The sequence below is a fragment of the Ostrea edulis genome, chromosome 1 (genome assembly GCF_947568905.1).
Source record: "Ostrea edulis chromosome 1, xbOstEdul1.1, whole genome shotgun sequence".
In the NCBI taxonomy this organism is placed as follows: Eukaryota; Metazoa; Mollusca; class Bivalvia; order Ostreida; family Ostreidae; genus Ostrea; species Ostrea edulis.
Genome location: NC_079164.1, coordinates 30,472,444 through 30,497,634, shown reverse-complemented (window position 1 = coordinate 30,497,634; position 25,191 = coordinate 30,472,444). Strand labels below are relative to the sequence as shown.

Here is a 25,191-nt window from a genome sequence, read left to right as displayed (position 1 = left end):
ACATAGAATGGACAATCAGTAAGGAAATGAAATTCATCTTCAACACAATTAAGGTTACATAATTCACATATTCTTTTGTTTCTTTCTAAAGAAATCTTCTGGCCAGAATTGGATTTTGTAAATTCATATCTTCCTCTTTCATGTATGTGTGAACCAAGTGTGCAATTTGGTATGTGACATTTCTGTGCAAAATATATGCAATGTTTACATTTGTAATATACAACACATTGCGCAGAAAATAAAGCATTATAAAAAACACCCCCCCAACCCCCCCCCCCCCAAATTGCGCAGAAAATAAAGCATTATAACACCCCCCCCCCCCAAAAAAAAAACCCAAACAAAATAACCAACAAAATAACCAACCCCCCCCCAAAAAAAACCACCAACAAACAAACCACCTATTCCATTTTAATATAGAATTTAAATAAAAAGTAAGCATGGTGCCTCGACTCAAAATCTCTAGATGTTCTTCACTGACATAACACATCAGTAGACAAGGCCTATCAGTGGCGGATTTAAGGGGGGGGGGGCTAAAATTTTCAAATTTAAGGTAAATCGTGGTATCTTGTTTAGAAAAATGTACTAAACGATCAAAGGGGCAATAATTTCTTCCACTCCCGGAGAAATAAATGACAAAATCTTTTTATTTCTTGAATTACTTTATTGGGAGAACTTAATTTTTTCCAAAAAAACTTAAAATTTGCGTCATTTGACTAATTTCACCTTATTAAAAATGATAGAAAATAGTACAAATTACTTGAATAGGAGACATATTTCAAGCCCTATAAAATCTGTAAAATCCACGAGCTTCCGGAGGCGGCCCCCGACCCCCTGTCTTATAAAGTGGCACCCCCCGTAAACACAATTCCTGGATCCGCCCCTGTCTATAGAGCATTGGACTGTCGTGCATTAGTGGTTTTCGGAAATTGGGGGTGGGGGGGTGGGTGTGGATCTGAACACTTGAAGTATAATAAATCCTATTTATCCGAGTCGCTCTGATGTTTGGTGACTGTACAAAGAAAAGAGGACGACGGTTTTAACCAGACTGGTTTGCCTTTCCCTGTCCACACTTTAAAATTGCTTTCTATGTTGGGATATACCCTTTTTGAATTTTTTGAACACCCCCCCCCCCTTTATGAAAAGAGCAATAACTCGTGCTAAGAATTTTGAAGTGATATAAGCGGACATTGATGGAAAAGATGCATAAAATATATTGAAAAAAAAAAACTGCAGTAATCTAATTTCAGCAAAACTTTGATAAAAAACATCCTTTTGATTTTTTAATACACAAAGCAACTATATAACCATAATATTGACAAAAACTCCTATTTAATTTCATTATTGATGTAAGGGATTAGTTTGTAGTAGTTTAGTTGGCGTTGGCATGCAGTGTCTATTTAAAACGCAGCTCGTGGTAATTTAAATAAAGGGGACTATATAGGACGTCCTTAGATCTTTTGAAATGACTGTTATAAACTCGAGCACGACACAAGCAGTGTCATGAAACACGAGTAAGCAATGCCATACCATGGGTTTCCATGTGAAACAAGTCCGAGAGGGAACTGTGCTGATCTTGAGTCATAAACGAAATAAATAGTAAGTGCTTCATACTTTATCCAAATGACAATACTTTATTTGAATTAACTTGTATAGTGATTGTCCATTTAAAGTATTTTAAAAAGCAGAAGAAGTAAGTATACCTTGTATACATACCTAATTCAGAGTACTATGTACATTTAGAACTGAGCGATAGGCCCAAGTATAATGATATGTAAACTGAGTATATAAGACAAACTACATTTAGAACTGAGTGATAGACCCGTGGAACTCATTATTTTATTATGTATAATGATATATAAACTGAATATATATAAGACCTGTGGAGCTCATTATTTTATGATGTACAGTATAATGATATATAAACTGAGTGGAGTATATTTATGGAGAATATTCAATTTCAATTTATTCACTAAGATTACATGTATGCCAAAATCCATATCATAACTAATAATAACTATATTATCATATGACTCACCCTTATACCATAATGGCATATATATATACAGCAGTAGTTAGGGCTATACGGACCATGGATATCGACCTGGGTAGCTCAGTGGTTAGAACACCTGAATAGTAATGCAGGGGTCCCGGGTTCGACTCCTGGTCCAGCCACAGATTTTCTTCTCTCTCTCCTATACTAAAGTTTGTGCCATTGACCACCCCAGAACTGCAGGTTGTCCTGCCAGGGACAAAAAGAACCTGGGTTGTATGTGTCTTTGAGGGTGTGCATGAAGACAAGTTAAGGAGGGAGGAATGTAGTAAATAGGGCTATACAGACCATGGATATCGGCCTGGGTAGCTCAGTGGTTAAAGCACCTGAATAGTAATGTAGGGGACATAGGTTTTCCAGTCCAGTCAAAGATTTTCCCCTCTATCCTTTATATACTACAATATTCTTGTTGGATATATATGTCAAGATGCAATTGAGTATTCTGTTGAGCAAGTGCCCTGGGGTTATCCCAAACCCTATTAAAGTATGAGAAAGTAATTAGCGTGCATTTGATGTGAAATTTTAATTGATAGGTCCGAAATATTCCACACTAGTCAGAATTTCGCTGATGTCATAGGCAAGAAACCACCTGGTGACCTGGACCGGTAAATGTCCTAGTAAAAATAAATAAGAGAAATCGAGAGAACGATGATGTATATCTCTGTTATTCTAAGAACCTTGAAATCTGGCATGCAAGTAGTTAAACATTAATCTATGCAAGGAAAACGGCAAATTACACATATTGGACCTAGTTTAAGATTTTTTTTTTAGGTATTTGAAGCGAGTGGGTAGTTTTTTATCTGGGTCAGAGTTGGACCCCTTTCTATATTTATGGTATCACAGAGTTCAGGCCCAAAATGGACTTAGCCCCTGTGGGTGAAGGGCTTTCAAGATTGTTCAAATGAAGGGCTATGTTCCCTTCAAAGGGGAGATAATCACAAAAATGCAAAAATAGGGTGGGGGTCATTAAAAAAAATCTTCTTCTCAAGAACCACTGGGCCAGAAGAGCTGAGATTTACATGAAAGCTTCCTGACATAGTGCAAATTCAAGTTTGTTCAAATCATGGACCCCGGGGATAGGATGGGGCCACAATAGGGGATCAAAGTTTTTACATACAAATATATAGCAAGGGTGGAAATTAACAGTTGCCCGTTTGTCTGAGGCAACCAAATTTACGATTGGGCGAATTGTTTTACGTACGAATTATCCCGTTTGGCGAATTGACTTTGAATCAAAAAGTGCGTTCGACATCGCAGTTCTTCGTACGAGTACAAATTCCTGTTGATCCCGAACGCTGAGTACGCAACTCGAGAATGGGTTTGAGGTGCAAGAACTCGCACCACCTTTGTGGGTAGTGTGGTCAAAGAACATGTACATGCACACATGTTCTCATGGTTTGTGACTCTAAGAACGGAGTACGAGAGCAACGGGAACGGCGACCTCAAACGCACTCCCCGAGTCATTGTCTTAGTCCTCAATAGGGATCAAACTTTTATGTGCTAATATATAGGGAAAATCTTTAAATATGGGCCAAGGTGACTCAGGTGAGCAATGTGGCCCATGGGCCTCTTCTTTGAAATTTTAGCCCACATATATATCATAAACAATGAGCAAAACTGAAACATGGATGTCTCATGTGTCAGTAGAAGTTTTATCCTCTTCATTAATATCAGTATGTGTTAAAATTTGTAAATATGATTATGCATGAATTGTAATTTTGTTACATTTCATAGTTGTAGTGAATTTAATTGGTCAAATCTAAGTAGCAACTGAAATTGATGGAGACTCCGTGCATTCTGTACATTTTACATATCAGTGATACATATTTGGATAGATTAATTAGTGTTAAATCTAAAGCAAACTAGTATGGCACTGCGCCATGCCCTTTTTGGCTGGCGCTATGCCCTTTTTAATTGCACCATGCCCTTTTTTCTCTATAAAATTTTGTTAATATAAACAATTGTTCTTTATTTCACAAGGTTGATTGAAAAGTTAAAATCAAGGCAGCAGGTATTAACTTTTAAAGAAGCTAAATGATTATTCTATTACTATCATAGTATGATACAATGAAAGTGCCCCAAAATTGTCTTGCCACGACGAAAAGTGTCCTTTTGAACATCCGATATGTGTGCCCTCTCTAGATCCTAGATTTAACATAATATTATGCTTTTATGATTTAGAACTCTCTGGTATCTTCCAATTTTCCCTAGAGGGCTGCAGGACAGCAGCTATATTTATTGTCCCCCACCACAACGCGGAAGGAGCCATAAAAACACCAGTGTCTGTGTGACCGTCCATCTCACTCGACTTTGTGGACGCAACTCCTCTGAAAATTTATTTTTAAATAGGAACACTATGGACGCAACTCCTCAGAGACTGCTTTACATATTTCGTTCAAATTTTGTAGGATTGTTACTCACCATATGTAGTTGATCATATTGCGCCATCATTTTGATTTGACAAATTTTACAATGGTTATTGGATTTTTGTGCGGAGGTGGGGGACATGGCTACGCATAGCAATCTTGTAAATATATCTTTGCCCCTATTCTTATTCCTCACACTTGCCCCTGTATTCAGATAGAGACAAAAAACAATACACACACACTCATACATATGTATAGTATGAATAAGTGCTTACTACATGTGCCATATACAGGAAAGAAAATATTTTGTACAATTTACTTTACTGCCTCCCATCAACAATTCATGCCCAACCTATGAGTGGGACACTCTGTTCACCTTTTGCTTCCATATCTCCCAATATCTCGATGTTTCATTCATGCCAACTTTCTCCGTTTCTATTTGTGTGATATGATCAAGTCATGACCCATATAATTAATGTTTACTTATGGTACATATGTCTAAAGTACAGTTTGTACAAGCATGTGTCCCACATCCATGTACATGTACTCAATCTGACCCATATCAAACCTGTTAAACATGTTAACTCGTTGGAGTGTGTTTATAGGAGTCATATAATAGGCAGAAACGAGGACTATAATTTATAATTCATAGAGGCACTCTTAGATGGTGAAAGAGTTGGGATAGATTGCCATGCTTTAAATAGAAGGCACTCTTTACTCTCTGCTTTGATATGATGCTTTTGGACAGAAAAGGTAGGTTGTATATGCATGCATCAAGTCATTCAGTTTCATAAATTATAATTTATCATAAGTTGAGTCATTCAGTTTCATAAATTATAATTTATCATAAGTTGATGGCATGTGCACATATGCATGTATGCATGCAGGTGTGTGTGCATGGGTGTGTGAAAATACATTTTGCCATATAACTCCTCAGAAAAAGGTTCCAGTTTCATTTTCACACCGAAAATGTCTCTTGTAATATAGCACATGGGATCGGGGGTGGGTGGGGATGGGGTTGGTGGGGGTGTATTATCTGAGATATTTGAGGTTTTCTTTGTAATTTACATGGGAAATATGGCTGGTATTGTGGACTGACTTCAGGATTTCCTGGTATATTTCAGATTTATAAAGGCAGCTATAAATAAATTTATCATAGTATCTTTGTATCCTGCAACCCAGCTGACTCACAACCTTTTTATTGAGAAGACAATTTCATGAACTACCTTATGTTAAAAATGACATTTTGGTGCTATAATTTTGCAGATTTTTAATTTATGGGATAAACATGATAAATATGACAGAATGAGTATATCCTCAAATTTCATGAAACCAGCAATAATAAAAAGATATGTATGACTACTCAACAATATTAAAGCAAACAAAGCCAGATTTACAGAATTCTATAAAAATAATGAATAGAAATGGCCAATTGGATTACATTTTTGTGTTCTCAAAAAGTTGTTCAGCTGTTGCACAAAGTTATTTTAAGATATTTCATGTAACACACAATGAAAAGTGAAGATAATAAACAATGATCAATATGATGTGATGAATCATATGATATTTTGATAGTGAGTAATGCATGTGCTATATATATATATTTTAAAGCAAACTGCTTTTATTTACATATGACATTACAGTTGATTCGTGAATAGTGATAGAGTTTGTAGATTTAGACTGTAAGGGGTGAGATCAAAAGTTCAATGTCTGACAAAAAACTAACTTCACATAGTTTTCACCAAGACCCCCCCCTCCTTCAAAACTAAATATGATGACTGTTGAACCTAATCGATTAACAAGTAAAATTATACAATTATAAATAACACTCTGCATACTAGTACTGTAACTGTTTAATCACAAATAAAAGTGTACATTAAAACCAGTAAATGTTCATTAAAATGTAATATTGATTTATAATAATGTGATTTTTAATAGTCGCTTGTCTTCTTTGTAATCGATGTCAGATGACAGAGACTTACAGGAGATTTTATCCCCCTCTCCCTAACTATTTGAATTTTAGATTTTTATCCGACATCAATCTTTTGATCTTGCCCCTAAAATAGTACCATGTTTGCCTTTCTGTCAACTAGGAGCAGAAGTGTATCTTCTATTCATTGAAAGTAAATTTTTATATGTTCTTTGATATTGACTGCTATAAAACATGATAAAGAGTTGTCAGTCAAGGGCCATAATTTGATTTTTTATTTGAAAAATGTAAATTGATTGGAGGGAATGTGTCTTACATAAGCAACCAAAATATTCTCATATTTGACATTGCAGTTTCAATCACTCAATGTGCAGAGAATTGTAGACAGCAGTGACACACTTCGATGTTCATCTCTCTATCCAAAAAAAAAAAAAAGAAAAAGAGAACAATATAGTTTATGACAACACTTATGGATCAATATGCTCATTGTCTGTTTGTCTGTCAATAGTCATTTCATGCTCAGTAGCTGTTTGAACTCCAGACAACACACATGTATGATGTCCACTTGGAACTGTGCATGTATGAAATGTGTGTATATATATTATAAGTCGTTGTGGCCGAGTGGACTTACGCACTGGTTTGACAATCTTGCTTAAGGCGGTGGGTGCCGTACGTCGCTGGTTCGACCCCGGGCTGGGGCAAAATTTTCAGTACATAGTTGTGATTATTTAGTGCTTTATATATCAAATTAATTGATTATCACATGTATCATTTAGATCTTAGGGGTAAACGTAAGGTTGATATATATATATATATATATATATATATATATATATATATATATATATATATATCAACCTTACGTTTACCCCTAGGATATATATATATATACACACACACACACACACATATTTATACTGCACTAGTAAATCATGGATCAGATAATATTATTCTAAAAATAAAAATTTGTACCATTTTCATTGGAAGGTGTGGTTAGTGATGATTACAGTTAGATATAATTTGTCAATGAACAGAAAATTGAGTTGATATTGTTAATGCAAGTGCTGTCGGAGTACTCCCAACGAGTAGCAAAGGCTAAAAAAGATCTCTGTAACGAGTAGTGAAGGCTCAAAAAGATTTCTGTAACAAGTAGTGAAGTCTCCAAAAGATTTCTGTAACAAGTAGTGAAGGCTAAAAAAGATCTCTGTAACAAGTAGTGAAGTCTAAAAAAGTTCTCTGTAACTATTGATTGTGATGTCTTCCTGTATTAATTTCTTTGATAATCTTGTTTAACAGAATGACACAGTAGGATTATAGACAGCCATCATGATGCTTAGGACAATGTGGATCTTACTGAAGCTTGGATGAAAAGTGGTTGATGTGATTGCAAAGTTTAAACAAACAGAAAGGTAATATTTATAAGATGTTTTGAATTTAGAGTAGTTGATTTCTAGTGTCATTGTAATCCGGAAGTCATGATTATTACTAAAATCTGCTATTTGATTTATACATGACATTTTGTATTCTATTTTGCCATGGTTACCAGTTACTACAAGACCATAGGAAGCTGCGGTTATGAAATTTCCAATGATTCTTACCACGTCTTTGTTTTCCAGGCTGTCCCATTTTACAACCTTGTAATCCGTATTGTGTGAAGGCTATTGTCACTTAAGGTAACTCCATACTCGCAGTTTTATCTGATACAAGTTTGAAAAATGTATTTATTTCCATTCATTAGAGTTAAAACTAACAAATTATCAAATAAAATACATATGTCATCACACTTTTTAAGATACGAGACGTACATAAACAGAATCATATATCACCGTCAGAAAATTGCAATTTTCCTTAAACAGCGTTATCAAAATTTCATACAAACTGGTTATGACGATATAGTATCATTCATAACAATTTCATGAAACTGTATCTTCACAAAAATATACAAAATGTCTGTAAAAATAAAGGAAATCTATCGCATAATAGACTTGATAAAGAAATCAATAGAAACAGAGTTATTGCCCTTGGATTCAATATTTTAAAACGTATCATTGATTATTCATCTATAACTTAGACTTTTAAAATAGTTTATTTTTAACAAGATTTTTTACAATAACTATCGGAAAAGACTCCAACAAAATTTATGTTCCTATCACGCATAAATGTAAATAAATCATTGATTTTGCAAAATCTGATGACATCACAGGAGGGTGGAATTAACCAAGATAAATAACTGCCGCAGTTTAGCATTACTGACATTTACATGAGTCGTTCTTTACTTAATAAACCATTTCCATATTTGGAATGATGAACAGTACAATATTTTCATAGACCTGCATGTGCATTCATATTACACAACAACCCTTTTACATATGGCATTACTTAACTCACTGTTCTGACATGACTGCAGCGCCTTTAATAGATGTCATCAGTTCATTTGCCTTTGGTTGATAATTCGAGTGTTTATCTTTGCCTAAATATCATATGACAGTTGCTACATGAGTTTTTATTTATTTATTTATTTTTTTGAGAAGTCAAACTGTATAACAGTTCTTTTCCTCCCTTGACTTATTTTTACTTATTACATGCTGTGCATTTGTGTCCTTTTTCTTGTAGTATTTGTTTAGCTTTTCGTCAGCCACATTACGGTTTGAAATTCCTGTGCACACAGGAACATGTTAGTGTAAACAAGCGGAACTACAATGATCTCGGAATAAATTCCCTTTCTTTAAGTCGTAACTTGCAAATATTAGAAGTTATGATGAAAATGACTAATATTTGTTATAATATATGTATCACATTTAACCACCCCCCCCCCCCTCAAGAAAACGACCCCAAAAAATGAAAAGCAAAAAAAAAAAAAATAGATGGAAAAGTATTGGACTTGAACTCTGGGAATGTATGGTTTAAGTGTAAGATTACCGAGCACCTAAACCACTAGGCCACCCAGGTTTGTAAGTTTAAAGGTTTAACTTTTGACAGGCTGCTAAATCTCAAGGTAAATTTTGAGAACGATTTTTTCATATTTTATCCATTTTCAACAAGAGGGCGACCTTAAACCAAATTTCCTCAAACGGACTTATATACAGTCATAAGCAGGTAAAACAACTTCAGTGTTTTATTTCTGGTTTAAGGTGGCCTTTTGCAACAGTTTGCAATTTTTTAAGCCCATTACGTTACATCTACTATATACTCTATATAATCACGGTGATGTTTATGCTTGTCAAATAAATATACTATCAACATATTGATATCTTTATTAAGTAATTTGGGTAAACACAAGTATAAACTGACATTGTATAGCAGAATATTTGTAATAAATTATATTCAAGAAAAAGGTATTTATGTAGGCGAAATTGCATACCAAGTGCGCTATACCTCTTTCAGCAAATTGTAACTGAGTCTTATTCATTCAGGAGTCATTCTATGCACAGTTTTAAGTAATAGATAGGTTATCTCTGACATTTCTTATTTATATGAATTTTTGATTTGACATTCCCACCCTATTTTTTTCCTCTATATCACTTCTGAAAACCTATGGCCCCTGAAAGGATAATACAATACTGTAGTGGTATGTAATATTACTTAGATTACTGGCTACAGAGCAAAGTAACAAAATCAGAAGATCAATGACATTGTCAAGAAGAAGAAAAATACTTTGATATTTCTTTTGGTCATTTTGCAACTATTTGAAGTGAAATACTAGTATCAATTGCAATTGTTTCAGAATGCTGACAGTTTATGATGTGGAGTTATATGTCAGAGCACCTGCTCATTCTAGCTTAAATGTTATGGCCTCAATTTCCCAATTTGCTCTGCTCCTAAGTGTGCTTCAATATTTATACTCAGCTTGTCCTTTAACATTTTATTGGCTGAAATAATCAAACACAGCTAGCATTTGCTTATTAGGTCAGAATAATTGCATGTTATCTACTTTCCTCCAATGAAGTTGAGTATTACTGCAGACTAACAAAAATATTGATTTCATACCTAATTGATTTTTTGTTCCTTTGCTTGCTCTTGAAGTATCTCTAGTCTTTACTGCGGAAATGCAAAAGATTAACACAGGGATTGCATGGTGAAAACTTGGTTATATGGAAAAGTTAAAAGGTGTGACATTGTTTTCAGTCTGTAAAAGTTCTTCACAAGTACATGTAAATCGGAGGTAAAATATTTCCTCAGGCAAATCATAGATGATTGATTATGGGGAGTTATTAGCTTGTTATAAATAAGATGTGATCTTCTGCCTTCCTGCTTCAGCTAACGAGATATCTACCTTGCCTCAATCTGGGTTAGTATGTATTTGCATTCATAGGTGTTACATGGAGTTATGTGCTGGGAATGGGACCATGTACAGGGGGCCTGCATTTAGGGTTGGAAATAGATAAAATAAAACTTATTTGTAGATATGCATTTTCACTGTAAAATAATCCTAATCTAATGAATGTAGGTAATGACCACGCATCACCATATGTTATATCATTAAAATTCAAACAAGTATAAAAAATATATATTGACACATAGACTGGATACATCAGAAAAGACTAAAGTGTAGTGTGATTTTTTTTAGCCTACTTTGCTCAAGTATTTTTTGAAGTGAGGTGTAAATGCATAAAATGAGGTATGAAGTACAAGATTAATACCAGTAGTTGTGTTTGTTTTCCACCTTGATTGTATCACCAATATTTATCTGTTTACTCTTGACAGTGTACCAGGTTACTGCAGTCTGACCACATGGTAGCAGAAGACAACTTCAATCCTGTGGCGATGGCCTCTTGTACGGATGGGTTCCACTTTACTGTGCAGCACATTCATATGCGGCCTCAGATGTTTCTGGGTGAGTCCTCCACGCTGGACGAAGTATTTCTGTCTGGTCGACCCCAGGGTCATGAGCGGGTGGACTCCAACATCCCAGCCGATGTGGAGCTCCTCATTGAAAAGGAACCAGAGAGCAATGTGGATTCTTCAGAAGAGGAAGATATTATAGGACGGTCTGGACCAAGTTGTTACCAACTTTCTATATCATCTGTGATTTTGATCTCAATCATATGTATACTAGTCGTGACTTGCAGGGAATATATTAAAAATCTGTTGCTATGGCTGGAACAGACAGATCCATATGTAAGTGTATTTATTTTCCTCCTTCTCTTCATTGTGACCTCCTTCCCCATGGCCTGGGGATACATTCTGCTCATGGTGGCTGCGGGATACCTGTATGGTTACATATATGGACCCATTGTGGTGTTGCTGTGTGGGACCGTGGGTATTATTGTAGCACATTTAGTGATGAAAAACTGCTGTCAGAACTTCATCAAGAAGAGGTTCTATAACAGTAAAATGAAGGCTGTCATCAAAGTGGTAGAAAGTTCTCAAGGATTTAAATTAATAGCATTATCAAGACTGACTCCCATTCCATTTGGATTACAGAATGGACTATTTGCAGTAAGTGTTTCATTCTTATATAAGTATCAGTATTATCAGATGTTAGATGTTTTTGAAGAACATTACAATAACATACCTGGAACTATATTACATGCATAATATCCCCTTATTTGTTGCCTTAAATTTGCTTTTGGAAAAGTGCTAATATTATAGAAGTTTACATGAATTAATGTACTTTCACCTTTCAGAGAACTGGTTCATTGTTCATTTGACCAATGAATTTTTGGGAATGGTTTACTGCCTTAACCATCTGTCTTACTTTGGGACCTATTATAGTACAGAGATGTCTGTACGTCTGTCCGTTTGGGGTTTCCTGTTTCTCTGTCACATATCAAGCTGAAACTAGCGTAGCGTCTTTGTGGATCATCTAGATCTTAGTGCAATTTTGATCCATTTTAACCTCTCTTGCAGGAGTTGTGCCCCTTTATTTTGAAAATTATTGTTATATGGAGGTTACATAATTTGTCCAGCGAACTCATCCCACAATTTTCAAGTGAGGACCATTTTGCTTTACAGAGTGTTTGTATGGATATTGAAGATGTGAGAAAAATTCAGGTTGTTTAGTTTATTTTGAGGAATTATTACATAGAGAATACATGATTTGTCTGTCTTTCCTTCCACAGTTTTCGAGTGAGAACCTTCTTATTTTACAAAGTGTTTATATGGGTATTGAAGGTGTTCATGTGGCAAGGATTTTGATTTTCTTCAATGTTTGAGAAAATTACAGGTTGTTGAACTAACTCAGTTTTGAGGAATTATTGTAAAGATCTAGTACATGATTTGTCTTTTATTTTTCCTTACACAGTTTTCAAGTGAGGACCACTTATTTTAACAGAGTATTTCTATGGGTATGGAAGATGTGTATGTGGCAAGGATTTTGATTTTCTTCAATTTTTAAAAAAAATTCCATGTTATTGAACTTACCCATTTTAAGGAAATTTTATATTAAGTAAAGGACATGGTTTGTCCTTATAATTTCACTCACAGTTTAGAGGCTCTATTTGTAGATAACTTGAAGATGTGCTAGTGCAAGGAGTTTGATTCTCAACAATATCTAATTTTCTTTGACATTTTGAATATTGAGAGGTTGTTGAACTTGGTCAAATTTGGGAAACTTTTTTACACACAGAACTCTTGGTTTGTCTATCTGCCTCCTGTCACAGATTTAAGCTAAAACCCCTTATTCATATTATGCAAAGAAAGTATGTCACAGCCTGATGATGGCTGATACTACCTGAAGCAAATTTCTACAAATTATGGCTTAATTAAGAAAAACACCCTACGGCTGTATTATGCACTGTTTGCGGTACTCTTGTCCCCCCCCCCCCCCCCCCCCCTATACATCAGGAATATGAATAATTTCATGTTTTCTTTGTTGGTGATTGAAATAGGTTCTTGACAAATCAATGCTGTAGAATTTTTTTTAGCAGATTGATTTTTGAATTTACTCATAATTGTATCCAATAAATTTGTGATGTACTCAATTTTAAACACATATGGTTCATAAAAAAAAACTCGGAGAAGATTTTTTTATTATTTGTTTTCACAGAAAGTTAGGTTAAGGTGGGGTAAAACAATTTGTTTTCAAAGAAAATTGGCCTTGTAGATATTCTTTATCATGTTACTTCATTACTACTACGATGCTATTGAACACAGGTCACATGACACTGTAATTGTGTGAACAGTGTACTAGAGACTTAAGTCACAAAAGAATTTTGTCAGAATCAGATGACAATATTAATTTGTTGAGCAAAGTACAAAGTACAAATTTTAACAGTTGAGTCAGAACAGCACATTGACATCATTATGTAATTTATAAACATTTTCTTAACATGCGTATCAACAAAGATCAGGGTAACATAAGAAATAACTTATTGATTAGTCCAGAGCTGGTTTAAAATGCTCCCCCCCCCCCCCCCCACTTGATCGTACTAAATTGTCATCTAAGGTTAAGTAAACAGGTAAATGGAATTGATTGTTTAAAATATGTTGACATAGATGTAAACTTTTGATAGACCTCTTACTGCTATGTACTAGCATGATGCATGTATTGTTTAAACACATTTTGAATTCATAATGTATTTACGATAGCATGTATAGGGGCACTATGATATACAAGTATATATATTTGGTCTTGATTACTTTCTGGCTAATTTTCTACTTTCTATGCATTTATTTTATGAGACATTTATTTCTGGCAACAATAAAATAGAAATAAATAAAATGTACATCTTTCAGCAGCAACGAAATACACTGATTCTTCAGTATTTCACCAACAACGGAACTTTTTCCCAAAGATGTTCTGGAGAGTCAAACAACGATTCTTGTATGACATGCTTTTTTTTCGCACATGTGCTTCCATTGAGTAATGTAGAATGAATGATTCTTGTCCTTGAAATAAAATTGACCATGGCGAGGATAGTTCCACTTGACTGCGTTTGGCAGAGAGTTTACAATTTTAATGCCTTTTATATAAAGGATGCATTTAAACTAGATTATTGAAGGAAAATATACACATGTATACTTGATACATAAGATATGAAAAAAGTGTTGAAAAAAATGAAAATAAAAGTGTGGTGTGAGGCCGATTCGAACCATGGCAAAAAATAATTACAGCACATACTGCCATCGATTCAGCTGCCTGAGCTACTCTAAGCACAAGTAATACCCGTGTAAATCAGAACCAGGTTTTCAAAAACAATATTCTCCTGGTTTTTTTGTTGGTTGTTGGGTGCCCCTTAAAAAAATATGCTATTGTAAATTGTTCTTCAAATTTTAACGTATCAAAATAGCAAAAAAATCTTAGGGCCAGGTCTGCTTTGAAGGACTTCAAAGCCAATATTCATATCAAAAAGTTGGTGATTAACTTTGAAGTTTAATTTCAACATTGTTAGTTTAATGTATTATAGGTTTGAAATGAAAATATGAAAAATTTATATACAATACATATATATGTACGACAGAAAATAAGTAAAGAAACTTGATGTAACCATGTGACTTTCGCCATTACAATTTTCTCCCCTATAGGTCTCCTCTTCTGTTCCCCTGAATTGTTTTAGACTGTGATGAAATGATATCTATTGATTACATTCCGATATGATTTCAATAATTTTCATGGACATCAGATTTCATGATTTTGCTGAAATAAATGCTTTGTTGCTAAGTATATTGGTGAACAGCAAGCCTTTGTTATTTTCTCCTCTGTAAAAGCTCTACTTTGTTGATTGCTTCATTTTGTCTTTAAAATGTTCTACCAGGAGGCCCGGGTTCAATCGCAGCGTCTTGTCAAACCTAGCACATGTAACATAGGTATAGTGATTGCTCCTATTAAAGTGTCAAAGTCATGAGTCCTTGAAAACCGATCGAGGTCCTGTGTCACATTAGACATTGGGACGATAAAGAACCCTCACAGCTTCGGTCCTGAGGGGCATGTATAGGTCTAAATTTATGCCACTTCACCTACAGCTGGGACATAAAACAATACAAAAACAAAACTTTTTGTGTTTCTGCTCAACCAGGAATTTGAATCAACAAATATAGGTGTTTAAGAAATAATGATAAACTTTAGTATATATTATGTGTTTTGTATGTTAACCCATCTGTATAAAATTGTGATTGTACCAACTTCATGCAGTTGCAGTTTTACAATTACTTTGAGCTGTCTGACCTGTACAGAGGGAAAGAGAGTTCTTGTGATTGCATAGTCACATGGGATTGCATAGTCACATGGGATTGCATAGTCACATGGGATTGCATAACTGCACTCTAACCACTGAACTACGTGACAACAGTGATATCAAATAAATGTTAATCAGATTCACAGTGTAATATTGATCTTATGGTACAGTTACAAGAGCAGTGGATTAAGCATGGTCTATAGATATGAAACTCTTAAAGTTGTGTAATAATTGGAGGATTACATTTTCATGAAGAAATCCTATTACAGGATTTGTCTAGCTGCTGTATCATGTGATAAATGCACATAATGCCAAATGTTACCAAGTGTTAAATGAAATTTAGAATTAAGGCAGTGCTAGTCCTTGGGCAGTCAGAGGGCAAGTTATCAATTTCAATTCCTGGGGGGGGGGGGGGGGGACAAAAGCCCTCGAAACCCCCAGCACTTGCAATATATGTGTACATAATGATGTAGAGAAGAAGATACTCATTTTAAGTTGGACTGGCAATCAATAAATGAGAGGAGAGCATGCTGTTACCTCTGCTGAAGAAGATGTAAAATCAGCTGGAGATATCTGCTTATGTAGGGTACTGACCAGTCAATGCAGACACACTGATAGTGTCCACTTAAAGTGTTTGCAATATGATAAAGTTATTGACACATTGGGTTCCAAAATGTCGATACGGTCTGGGAAAATGTGGAAATAAAATAGAAGGCTAATTAGAGAGCTACTGTAATTGTTATGCAAATTAAAAATGTGGCTGCAGGCTGGAGGCAAATTGTAGCCTTATAAACTGCTAATATGATAAAACTCTTCCACATATTGTTACCCAGTGAGAACAACTACATGCACTTTATTTCATGTATATTTCTTCTTTTTTAAGTTAACAGACATTTCCCTATGGTCTTACTGTGCTGCCTCCACTTTTGGACTGCTGCCAACCACAGTCCTGAATTGTTACATGGGCTCCACCCTCAGGACCATGAGTGACGTCCTGACTGATCAATCAAATCAGACCACTGGTTATCTCATTTTATCAGTTCAGGTCAGTTTTTCAATACTTCTGATTGATGGAATATATTCATGAGTTTGTAATGCTGCATAAAAAATGTCATATCTGTCAACATAAGTGTTTTCTTATACATTGAATGTTCTTCAGCTTCATGCTTATCATGAACATACAGGTATACAGTAAATCATGCTTATAGTGAACACACTTAAAACGAATTTATGCTTATTGGAAAGTCATATTTACCTCACAGTGGGAGGAAAATACCGAAAATTTTATTGGATATAACAAAGTTTGGTTATAATGAACTGTTTCTCACTGGCCCTGAAGGTTTGCTATAATGGTGATTTACTGTATTAGGTGAAGGGATCGACATTAACGGTTGTCTGATTGCCCGAGGCAAGTGAAAACCCAATTCGGACAAGTGAAACTCTATACACACTTGCCCGATGGGGCAAGTGATTTTTTTCAGTAAGAAATGTGATTATTATAGTAATTGTGTTAAGCTTGATGAATATTGAATATTAGAAAGTATATTATACTTTATATTGTGTTTTCTTTACCAAATCATCAGATTATAGCGAAGGCCCATTCTAGTAGATCGTACTGTAGCACCAATTGACAGAGACAGATAATTAGAGTTATTGGTTGACAGGATTATTAGAGTCTAAAATATTTCGGACAACTAAGTTTTTCATTCGGACAAGTAAAACTTCGAGTTTACTTGCCCTTTAGGCAAGTAAGAAGAAAAGTGAATATGCCTATCCCTGAGGTATGCCTATAGTGCGTGGGATATAATGATATTATCTTTTAACCTGTATGACATGTGAATCCCATGACTTGATATTTGTTTTGTGTCATTCTTATCTTCAACACTGCAGGGGGGTCATACTCATCTGCACTTTTATTTTAAGTGAATTGTAATGGTTACAGAATATGTGCTTTTCTAGATGCAATAATGTAGCCCTATCCAATTTTTTTTTATTCTGACATTTTCATCCAAAAAAAAAATCTGACAGGGCTATATTATTGCAGCTAGTGCTTTTCATGAAGAGAGCAAAGCATGATGTTAAAATGGATTTGGATCTGTGTATCAATCCAAAAACACATGGATATAAGAATATTCTAATACTGGTCAGAATTTAGGGACAAATTTTAACGAGTTTTATTTTGATGGACCAGTATGAAAAATACAAACTGAATTTGTTGTAAGCCATTCGTTTTTTTTCTTATTTAACAACTGTCAATCAAAATATGGGTATTTTATGGATTAGTAATTGCTGTTACATGCTCTGATAAATGAACTGGCTTGGTGTCATCACTTTTGCTAGGTCGTCTAGTGAGTCTCCTGGACAAATGAAGTCTTGCAGCATTTTCCATAGATTCTTATAATTGCTTAACCAATCTGCACTAGTTAATGACTTATATAATCAACTGCATAGAAAAACTAGATTAACATTTAATTACTAGTACTGAAAGAAGTCATTAGTGATTGATGCAGTCAGTTCTTGAGCCCATTTGTAACCCTACCAGGAAGTGAAATCACTTTGGTCTACTTCTGTTAATTAAGATTAGTGCATGTGATGCCGTCAGATATTGAATTTGTCTGAGTCTACGAACATTTGTCTGAGTCTAGGAACGAAAAGCACTATAATGACTATATGTATATACAGTATATGAAAGTGGTCCATTGTACCCTAGAATCACATGATCGATCTAATTCCAGATTTGTATCTTGGTGGATAAGTTTAGTCTTAGCAGATGATACAACTATGATTGAACAAATAACTGTGATTGAATACAATGCAAGCTTGAAACTTTCCAAATGATATTTTATGTTTGTGATTGAACAAATTTCTTTCTGATAAAGCCACTAATCACTAGTGCATTTCCACAGATCCCCCTAACAACTCTTCTGTTCTCTGTTACATATTATGTACTTGTCTGTAATTCAGTTTTATTCAATCATCATGATTCTACAATGCCCCCTCCATACCCCATCATGATTCTACAATGCCCCCTCCTACCCCATTAGGATTCTACAATGCCCCCTCCCCACCCCATTAGGATTCTACAATGCCCCCTCCCCATCCCATTAGGATTCTACAATGCCCCTCCCTACCCCATTAGGATTCTACAATGCCCCCTCCCCATCCCATCATGATTCTACAATGCCCCCTCCCCATCCCATCATGATTCTACAATTTCCCACCCCATTAGGATTCTACAATGCCCCCTCCCACCCCATTAGGATTCTACAGTGCCCCCTTCCTACCCCATTATGATTCTACAATGCCCCTCCCCATCCCATTAGGATTCTACAATGCCCCTCCCCACCCCATCATGATTCTACAATGCCCCCTCCCCACCCCATTAGGATTCAAGAATGCCTCCTCCCCACCCCATTAGAATTCTACAATGCCCTCTCCCCACCCCATTAGAACTCTACAATGCCCTCTCCCCACCCCATTAGAATTCTACAATGCCCCCTCCCCACCCCATTAGGATTCTACAATGCCCTCTCCCCAACCCATTAGGATTCTGCTATGCCCCCTCCCCACCCCATTAGGATTCTACTATGCCCCCTCCCCACCCCATTAGGATTCTACAATGCCCTCTCCCCACCCCATCATGATTCTACAATGCCCTTTTCCCACCCCATTAGGATTCTACAATGCCCCTCCCCACCCTATTAGGATTCTACAATGCCCCCTCCCCACCCCATTAGGATTCTACAATGCCCCCTCCCCATCCCATTAGAATTCTACAATGCCCTCTCCCCACCCCATTAGGATTTTACAATGCCCCCTCCCCACTCCATTAGGATTCTACAATGCCCTCTCCCCAACCCATTAGGATTCTACTATGCCCCCTCCCCACCCCATTAGGATTCTACTATGTCCCCTCCCCACCCCATTAGGATTCTACAATGCCCTCTCCCCACCCCATCATGATTCTACAATGCCCTTTTCCCACCCCATTAGGATTCTACAATGCCCCTCCCCACCCTATTAGGATTCTACAATGCCCCCTCCCCACCCCATTAGGATTTTACAATGCCCCCTCCCCATCCCATTAGAATTCTACAATGCCCTCTCCCCACCCCATTAGGATTTTACAATGCCCCCTCCCCACCCCATTAGGATTCTACGATGCCCCCTCCCCATCCCATTAGGATTCTACAATGCCCTCTCCCCACCCCATTAGGATTCTCGCCAAACATGTCAGAATTTTATAGCATGAAAAGGCGAAGAGAACAGTGATCAATCTCATAACTCCTAGAAAGAATATAAAATTAAAAGTAGGGCAAACACAGGCCCTTGAACAATACTAGAGATGGGATCAGGTGCCTAGGAGGAGTAAGCATCCCCTGTCGACCAGTCACACCTGCTGTTTCAAGTGTTGTACAGGAATGACACTTTGTTTTGATTTTAAATAATAACAGTGTTATTTTTGTGAAACATCTCCACTTTTTAGCAATATCTTGTGCTTCAAGCATTGGTTTCTAGATCACAAGGGTGATTTTTGAAGACATTTTAGAATTTCTTCAAAGATGTGATTGAATTAATGATTTTGAAAGTTATGTAAATGAAGACAATATACTCTCTAACATTAATGATTTTTGTTTGATTTCAGATTTTATTGACAGTTGTATTATTGTGGATTGTCATCAGAAAAGCTCGATCAGAGCTGAAGAAAACAGTGGAGGGCCAACAGAACCAGAGTATGGAACTAGCAGAAATCACCAATCATGACGATCACCATAGCAACAGAACGACAAACAAAATGTCCAATGGTGTCATACACACATGATTGTTAGTGTTATTTATCACTGGTCTGTCATTTTACAAAGTATTCTGGTTTGCCAAAAATTCAGGTTGTGCGAAAGCTGGGACAGCTCCAAGACCCTTGACAAGAATAATCTTTCAAAACTTGTGGAGTGCTGGAAAATGTTAAAATGCAAACATCCACATGTACCTGAGATTACTGTTAACTAGTCATCTTTACTCTTATTACTTATGCTGTTATATGCATCAGTCTGAAGAGATTCAGTTCTGATCCTCGTAGTGATACCTTACCAGTATTTTATGCAACAGTAATCAGCATTCACATGCGTTGTACAACAACAATTTCTGTGTTTGGTTTCTATATTCTTTAGTTTGACTTTGTCTATTTATTTTGCTAAATGTCAGAATCAGATACAAGACCAGCATTATTTTGCTACCTGTACTTGTACATACTGATGTGTAGAATGTAATTGGCAATAGATAAAGAATGAATATATGTTTAGACAAGATGAGCTCTACAATTCTTTTTATGCCCAGCCATGTAATTGGCTTGGGCATATAGTGTCATGTCTGTCTTCTTGTGGCAGTTTGTCCCATTTTGCACATTTCTGACTGAACTACAGAAAACGCCTTAATAATCAAACTTCATACACAAATACATCATGGTGAGTGCAGGACAATTTTTAAAAAAAACTTTACCTTCAGAACTTCTGTAGAACTTTGACCTTGCATGGATGAATTATTTGTATATCTAATTTCTACCTACGCCACTGTGGTAACTCGCTTTGTATGTAGGAAGTCCAGACCTGGAGGTTTTAAAACTTTTATGAGCAAGTTTTCATACTCAAACTCTGTGCTCTAAATCGTACTCATACTCAAAAGTGAAGGTTATAAAACTTTTATAAAATCATTCTCATACTCAAATGGAGTTCATGCTCAAGATTTTTCGAGTATGCTTGGGAGCTTGCTTAGTTGATTGATTGTATATTGTTTAACGTCCCTCGAGAATATTTCACTCATATGGAGATGTCACCACTGCTGATGAGTTGTATTCAAAACAAACATGGCTGAGTTTGAGTATGAGCACATTAAAAGTTTTATAACCTCCAGGCCAAGTTCAATCCCAGAAAACGACAAATTTGAGTGGTTAAAACAGGTAGTGACTGTTCCTTCACCAGACACAAAACAGGAGAGGGGAAGGTCTTTGGTCTTTTGGATGAGATCTTGAAAGCTGAGGTTCCGTGTCATGGTGGATGTTAGCATGATACAAATACTGCTAAGTGACCCCGAGTGCTTAACAGATTTAGAAATTAGTAGGACATCACTTAGAACTAGTGCTATCTCAAATTGAGTGAAAAAGTCTTGAAAAGACCCAAAAGTTCCAAACAAAGACATTGTAACTAGCCTGTAGATAATGCTATCTTTACAGATAGGTTTTAGTGAGAGCATAATTTACATGCCACTGTTTGTACTGTGATCTCGTTTTAATTGTAACCCACACCACACATATCTTGAATAGGTCATTTTATACGACACAGAGACCTCATTGTGGGAAAAAGCCTCACTCCCAATTTTTAAAAAAAGACTTCCTTGGTCTTCTTTATGACTTTTACCTCACATTTTGTTTTCTGAGCAGTCATAGTGGGGCAACACATTTCAAGTGAAGTATTTATTTATTGTGACCAGTGTATATTGAAAGACATTGCACTACAAATATTCATTATACTGGTACTTATAATGTACTTTGATATACATTTACAGCTAAGAAAATGTCATGTCAAAGTGAAGAGCATTTAGTAAAGTAACTGAAATTTATATAGATCTTCATTTCTGAAAGAAAATATATTCAAGAAATAAATTCCTAAATTTAAAGTAGTTTTGGTCTTGTATTGTGAGACCTAATGTAAATTCAGTACATTGGACCTCAGGTGTTGAGTTGCTCAATGTGAAGATTGACGTGTTAAATGTTTCACAAGTTAATTTTACCAAGTCATACAAATATTATTTTTATAGAAATGACAATCTTTGAATTGAATTCCATAATTTCACATTTTCACAAGTAGTCACAATTGCCACAAGTAGTTATAATTGGTATCCTATAAAGAAAGGAAAGAAAAACAATACATATTTTAGAATTTTATGATTATTACATGTATGCATTTATTATACTGTGTATAGGTCACCTTGTGATCTATACTGGTGAATAGAAAATAATCATTATGGTCAAGTACATTTATGTCCATAATGCTTCAGCTACTCTTCACTGCACTTCATTTAAAAATTGCATGTAGTTGTAGTCTTGCATACCAGAATCTCCCTATCAGTGGAGGCTGAATATAGACCGAGACTCTGGTGTGCAAGAATGTGTAGTTTTGAATAGCGTATGAATTTGCCATTCTGAGAAAATAATGGGTAAGCAAGACTATTTCCATCGCTACCCTCAACTACATGCACTACTCATTACGTGAATGTCATGTTCGTAAATTTACCTTTCAGAGATTGTGTTCATATTGATCTGTTTATGATCGTTGTTTGGAAATTACTTTCTCCATTCCAATTTCTGTTGTATATTGTCATCAGTCAATATAGCCTGTCTTTTAAGGATACATGTTTCAAATGATGTTTTGTCTCAAACTTTCAAATGATGTCCTACTGTGTACATGAATGTGGCATGTAATTCACTAAGAATGGCACATGCAATATTTTTTATAATGTTACCTTTCATAAAGTAATATTCCCAGTTGCTAGATGATATGACTGTGGAGGACAAGGTGTTTCCTCGCCAAAGGAAAAAATGTTTTGAAACATTTTATAGTCAATCAGATTCAAATATTTTACATGGAAGTGTATTGAAGAAAAAAATTGTTCCCAGCTTATCCATTTATTTTCAATATGGGTAAATAGATGTTATTGTGTTTGCTCTCTTTCTTTACATTTTATGTTTAAATGTTGTTTTTTTTAAAAACTTTGATGTGCCACAGTTGTAAAAGTTGAGTTACTTCCCCTGCTTTAAGGCTAGTCCAATGCAATCAGCAAGTCTACAGATCTATGCACAGTTGTTTGTTTTATGCACACATTGGATTTTATTTTTGATATAATGAATGAAGTGATATCTGATTTACACACATGTAAATGATTGGATGATTTTTGCTAGATAGTCATGGAAATTGGGAAGATTGTGTTTAATTTTTTTATGTGATCGAGTCACTTTCAGGGATATATGTTTTCATTTTTGAACGATTAATATAAGGAAGTTTACACATTAGAGTATGCCACTGCACATAGATAAATGTTAAATTTAGAACCAAAAACGGTGAACAGCAAACCCTAGTGGTCTTATAGTTTATGTTAGGAGCATCTTATACCAGGGCTGCGGTCAAGATCGTAGCGGCTAGCCTAGCTGCTAGGCTAGACATCTAGGTATATTGAACGCACTGTATGAATTAACGCTTGTTATCCCTACATAGGGACTAACCTAGCACATCGTTCGAGATTGTAGGGCTACCGAGCCCTACGTAGCCGCTACGATCTTGAACGCGGCCCAGAAAGAGTCGCATTACCACCTGTTATTAGATTTGTTCATCACACTGTCACATTGGGTATTCAAAGTACTGATAACTTTAGAAGATTGTAGCATGCAGGAATTTCGTAAATATTTGTCATAACCTAAACAATTGGTTTGCATGCAATTGTTTAAAATTTTTAAGTATGTTTTACAAATAAATCATATTTATTAAGATTAAGGTATCTGTATTGTAGTGCTGGAATAAATATTGGTAGAAATGCCAAGAATTTAATTCATTTTTTTTCCTGTGTAATTTAAATTCTAAAATATGGTTCAATATTCATAAAATTCTATTCAAAGAAAATATGTTGTAGACAACATATTACAAAAGCACAGTATTGCATATATCAGATGTGAGTGCGATTTAGTGTGTGATGTATTACAAGCGTGATTATACACAACATGAATAGATTAGATGTTATTGCGAGTGTGGTGCACCAATTACTGTATAAATTATATGTTAAATTATATTGCGAGTGCGATACACTATTTATTGTATAGATTAGATGTTATTGTGAGTGCGATACACTATTTATTGTATAGATTAGATGTTATTGTGAGTGCGATACGCTATTTATTGTATAGATTAGATGTTATTGTGAGTGTGATACACTATTTATTGTATAAATTAGATGTTATTGTGAGAGTGATACACTGACTAAAGGTGCTTGAATGCAACACATTTTAAAAGTATTTAAGTAAACTGGCGAATTTGATGGATTTCTCTGCATGTTATATTTCTATGCCAAATGAACTGCAATGATTGCACAGGCATTTGTTTCTATAAATAAGTAAGTAAATTTTATTGAAAGTCGGTACTATATACAATCAACAAGTCAACACAAGCTCTGTAGAGCTCTAAGTTATGACGTCCGTATACTAATTGTATACTAATGATACAGACTTCATAAGTTATCAACGGAAACAAGTGCAAGTCTCGCTTTCCCCAGACTCTAACTCTCGAGACTTCTCTCGCTCGTTCAAAGTCTCGAAAGCGAGAGTTTAATTGGGGAAAGCGAGACTAAAGTACCTGTGGATGATTGTGAGGAGGTGTTGTCATGTAAATCACTCTGATTACGAACAGAAAATGCTTAAGGCAGTCTAATTAGGATCTGGTACTCGCTATACCTAATTATACCCCCCGCAACAAGTTGTGGGGGGGTATACTGGAATCGGGTTGTCCGTCTGTCTGTCCGTCCGTCCGTCTGTAGACGCAATGGTTTCCGGGCTCTAAAGCATTATCCTTTCCACCTACCGTCACCATATCATATATGTGGACTACCCATGGGATGAAGATGTTCCCTATCGATTTTGGGGTCCAAAGGTCAAGCGCACTGGACATCGAAGTAGCAATATGGTTTCCGGGC

The 25,191-nt window shown here is 35.6% G+C and overlaps 1 protein-coding gene across 5 annotated transcripts; it reads left to right on the top strand.

Moving 5' to 3' along the window:
* Positions 1-1,346: 1,346 nt before the first annotated feature.
* On the top strand, positions 1,347-24,056 carry LOC125663970 (transmembrane protein 64-like). 5 transcript variants are annotated; one of them, XM_048896427.2, is made up of 7 exons: positions 1,368-1,596; positions 5,069-5,169; positions 7,643-7,755; positions 7,963-8,019; positions 11,051-11,785; positions 16,346-16,507; positions 20,108-24,056. In XM_048896427.2, the coding sequence occupies exons 5-7, from the start codon at positions 11,078-11,080 to the stop codon at positions 20,282-20,284; spliced, it is 1,047 nt and encodes a 348-aa protein (XP_048752384.1). In that variant the 5' UTR covers positions 1,368-1,596; positions 5,069-5,169; positions 7,643-7,755; positions 7,963-8,019; positions 11,051-11,077; the 3' UTR covers positions 20,285-24,056. The 5 variants fall into 5 exon arrangements, with proteins under 5 accessions (XP_048752382.1, XP_048752383.1, XP_048752384.1 ...); XM_056166344.1 differs by having other exon boundaries at positions 7,893-8,019; XM_048896425.2 differs by lacking the exon at positions 5,069-5,169 and having other exon boundaries at positions 1,347-1,596.
* The last annotated feature ends 1,135 nt before the right edge of the window (positions 24,057-25,191 follow it).

Bases quoted from the DNA above. Each gene is read 5' to 3' on its own strand.
- LOC125663970 (XM_048896425.2), top strand. From the start codon at position 11,078: ATGGTAGCAGAAGACAACTTCAATCCTGTGGCGATGGCCTCTTGTACG. The intron at 11,786-16,345 runs GTAAGTGTTTCA...TTCTTTTTTAAG, and splicing joins TACAGAATGGACTATTTGCA to TTAACAGACATTTCCCTATG. The intron at 16,508-20,107 runs GTCAGTTTTTCA...GTTTGATTTCAG, and splicing joins ATCTCATTTTATCAGTTCAG to ATTTTATTGACAGTTGTATT.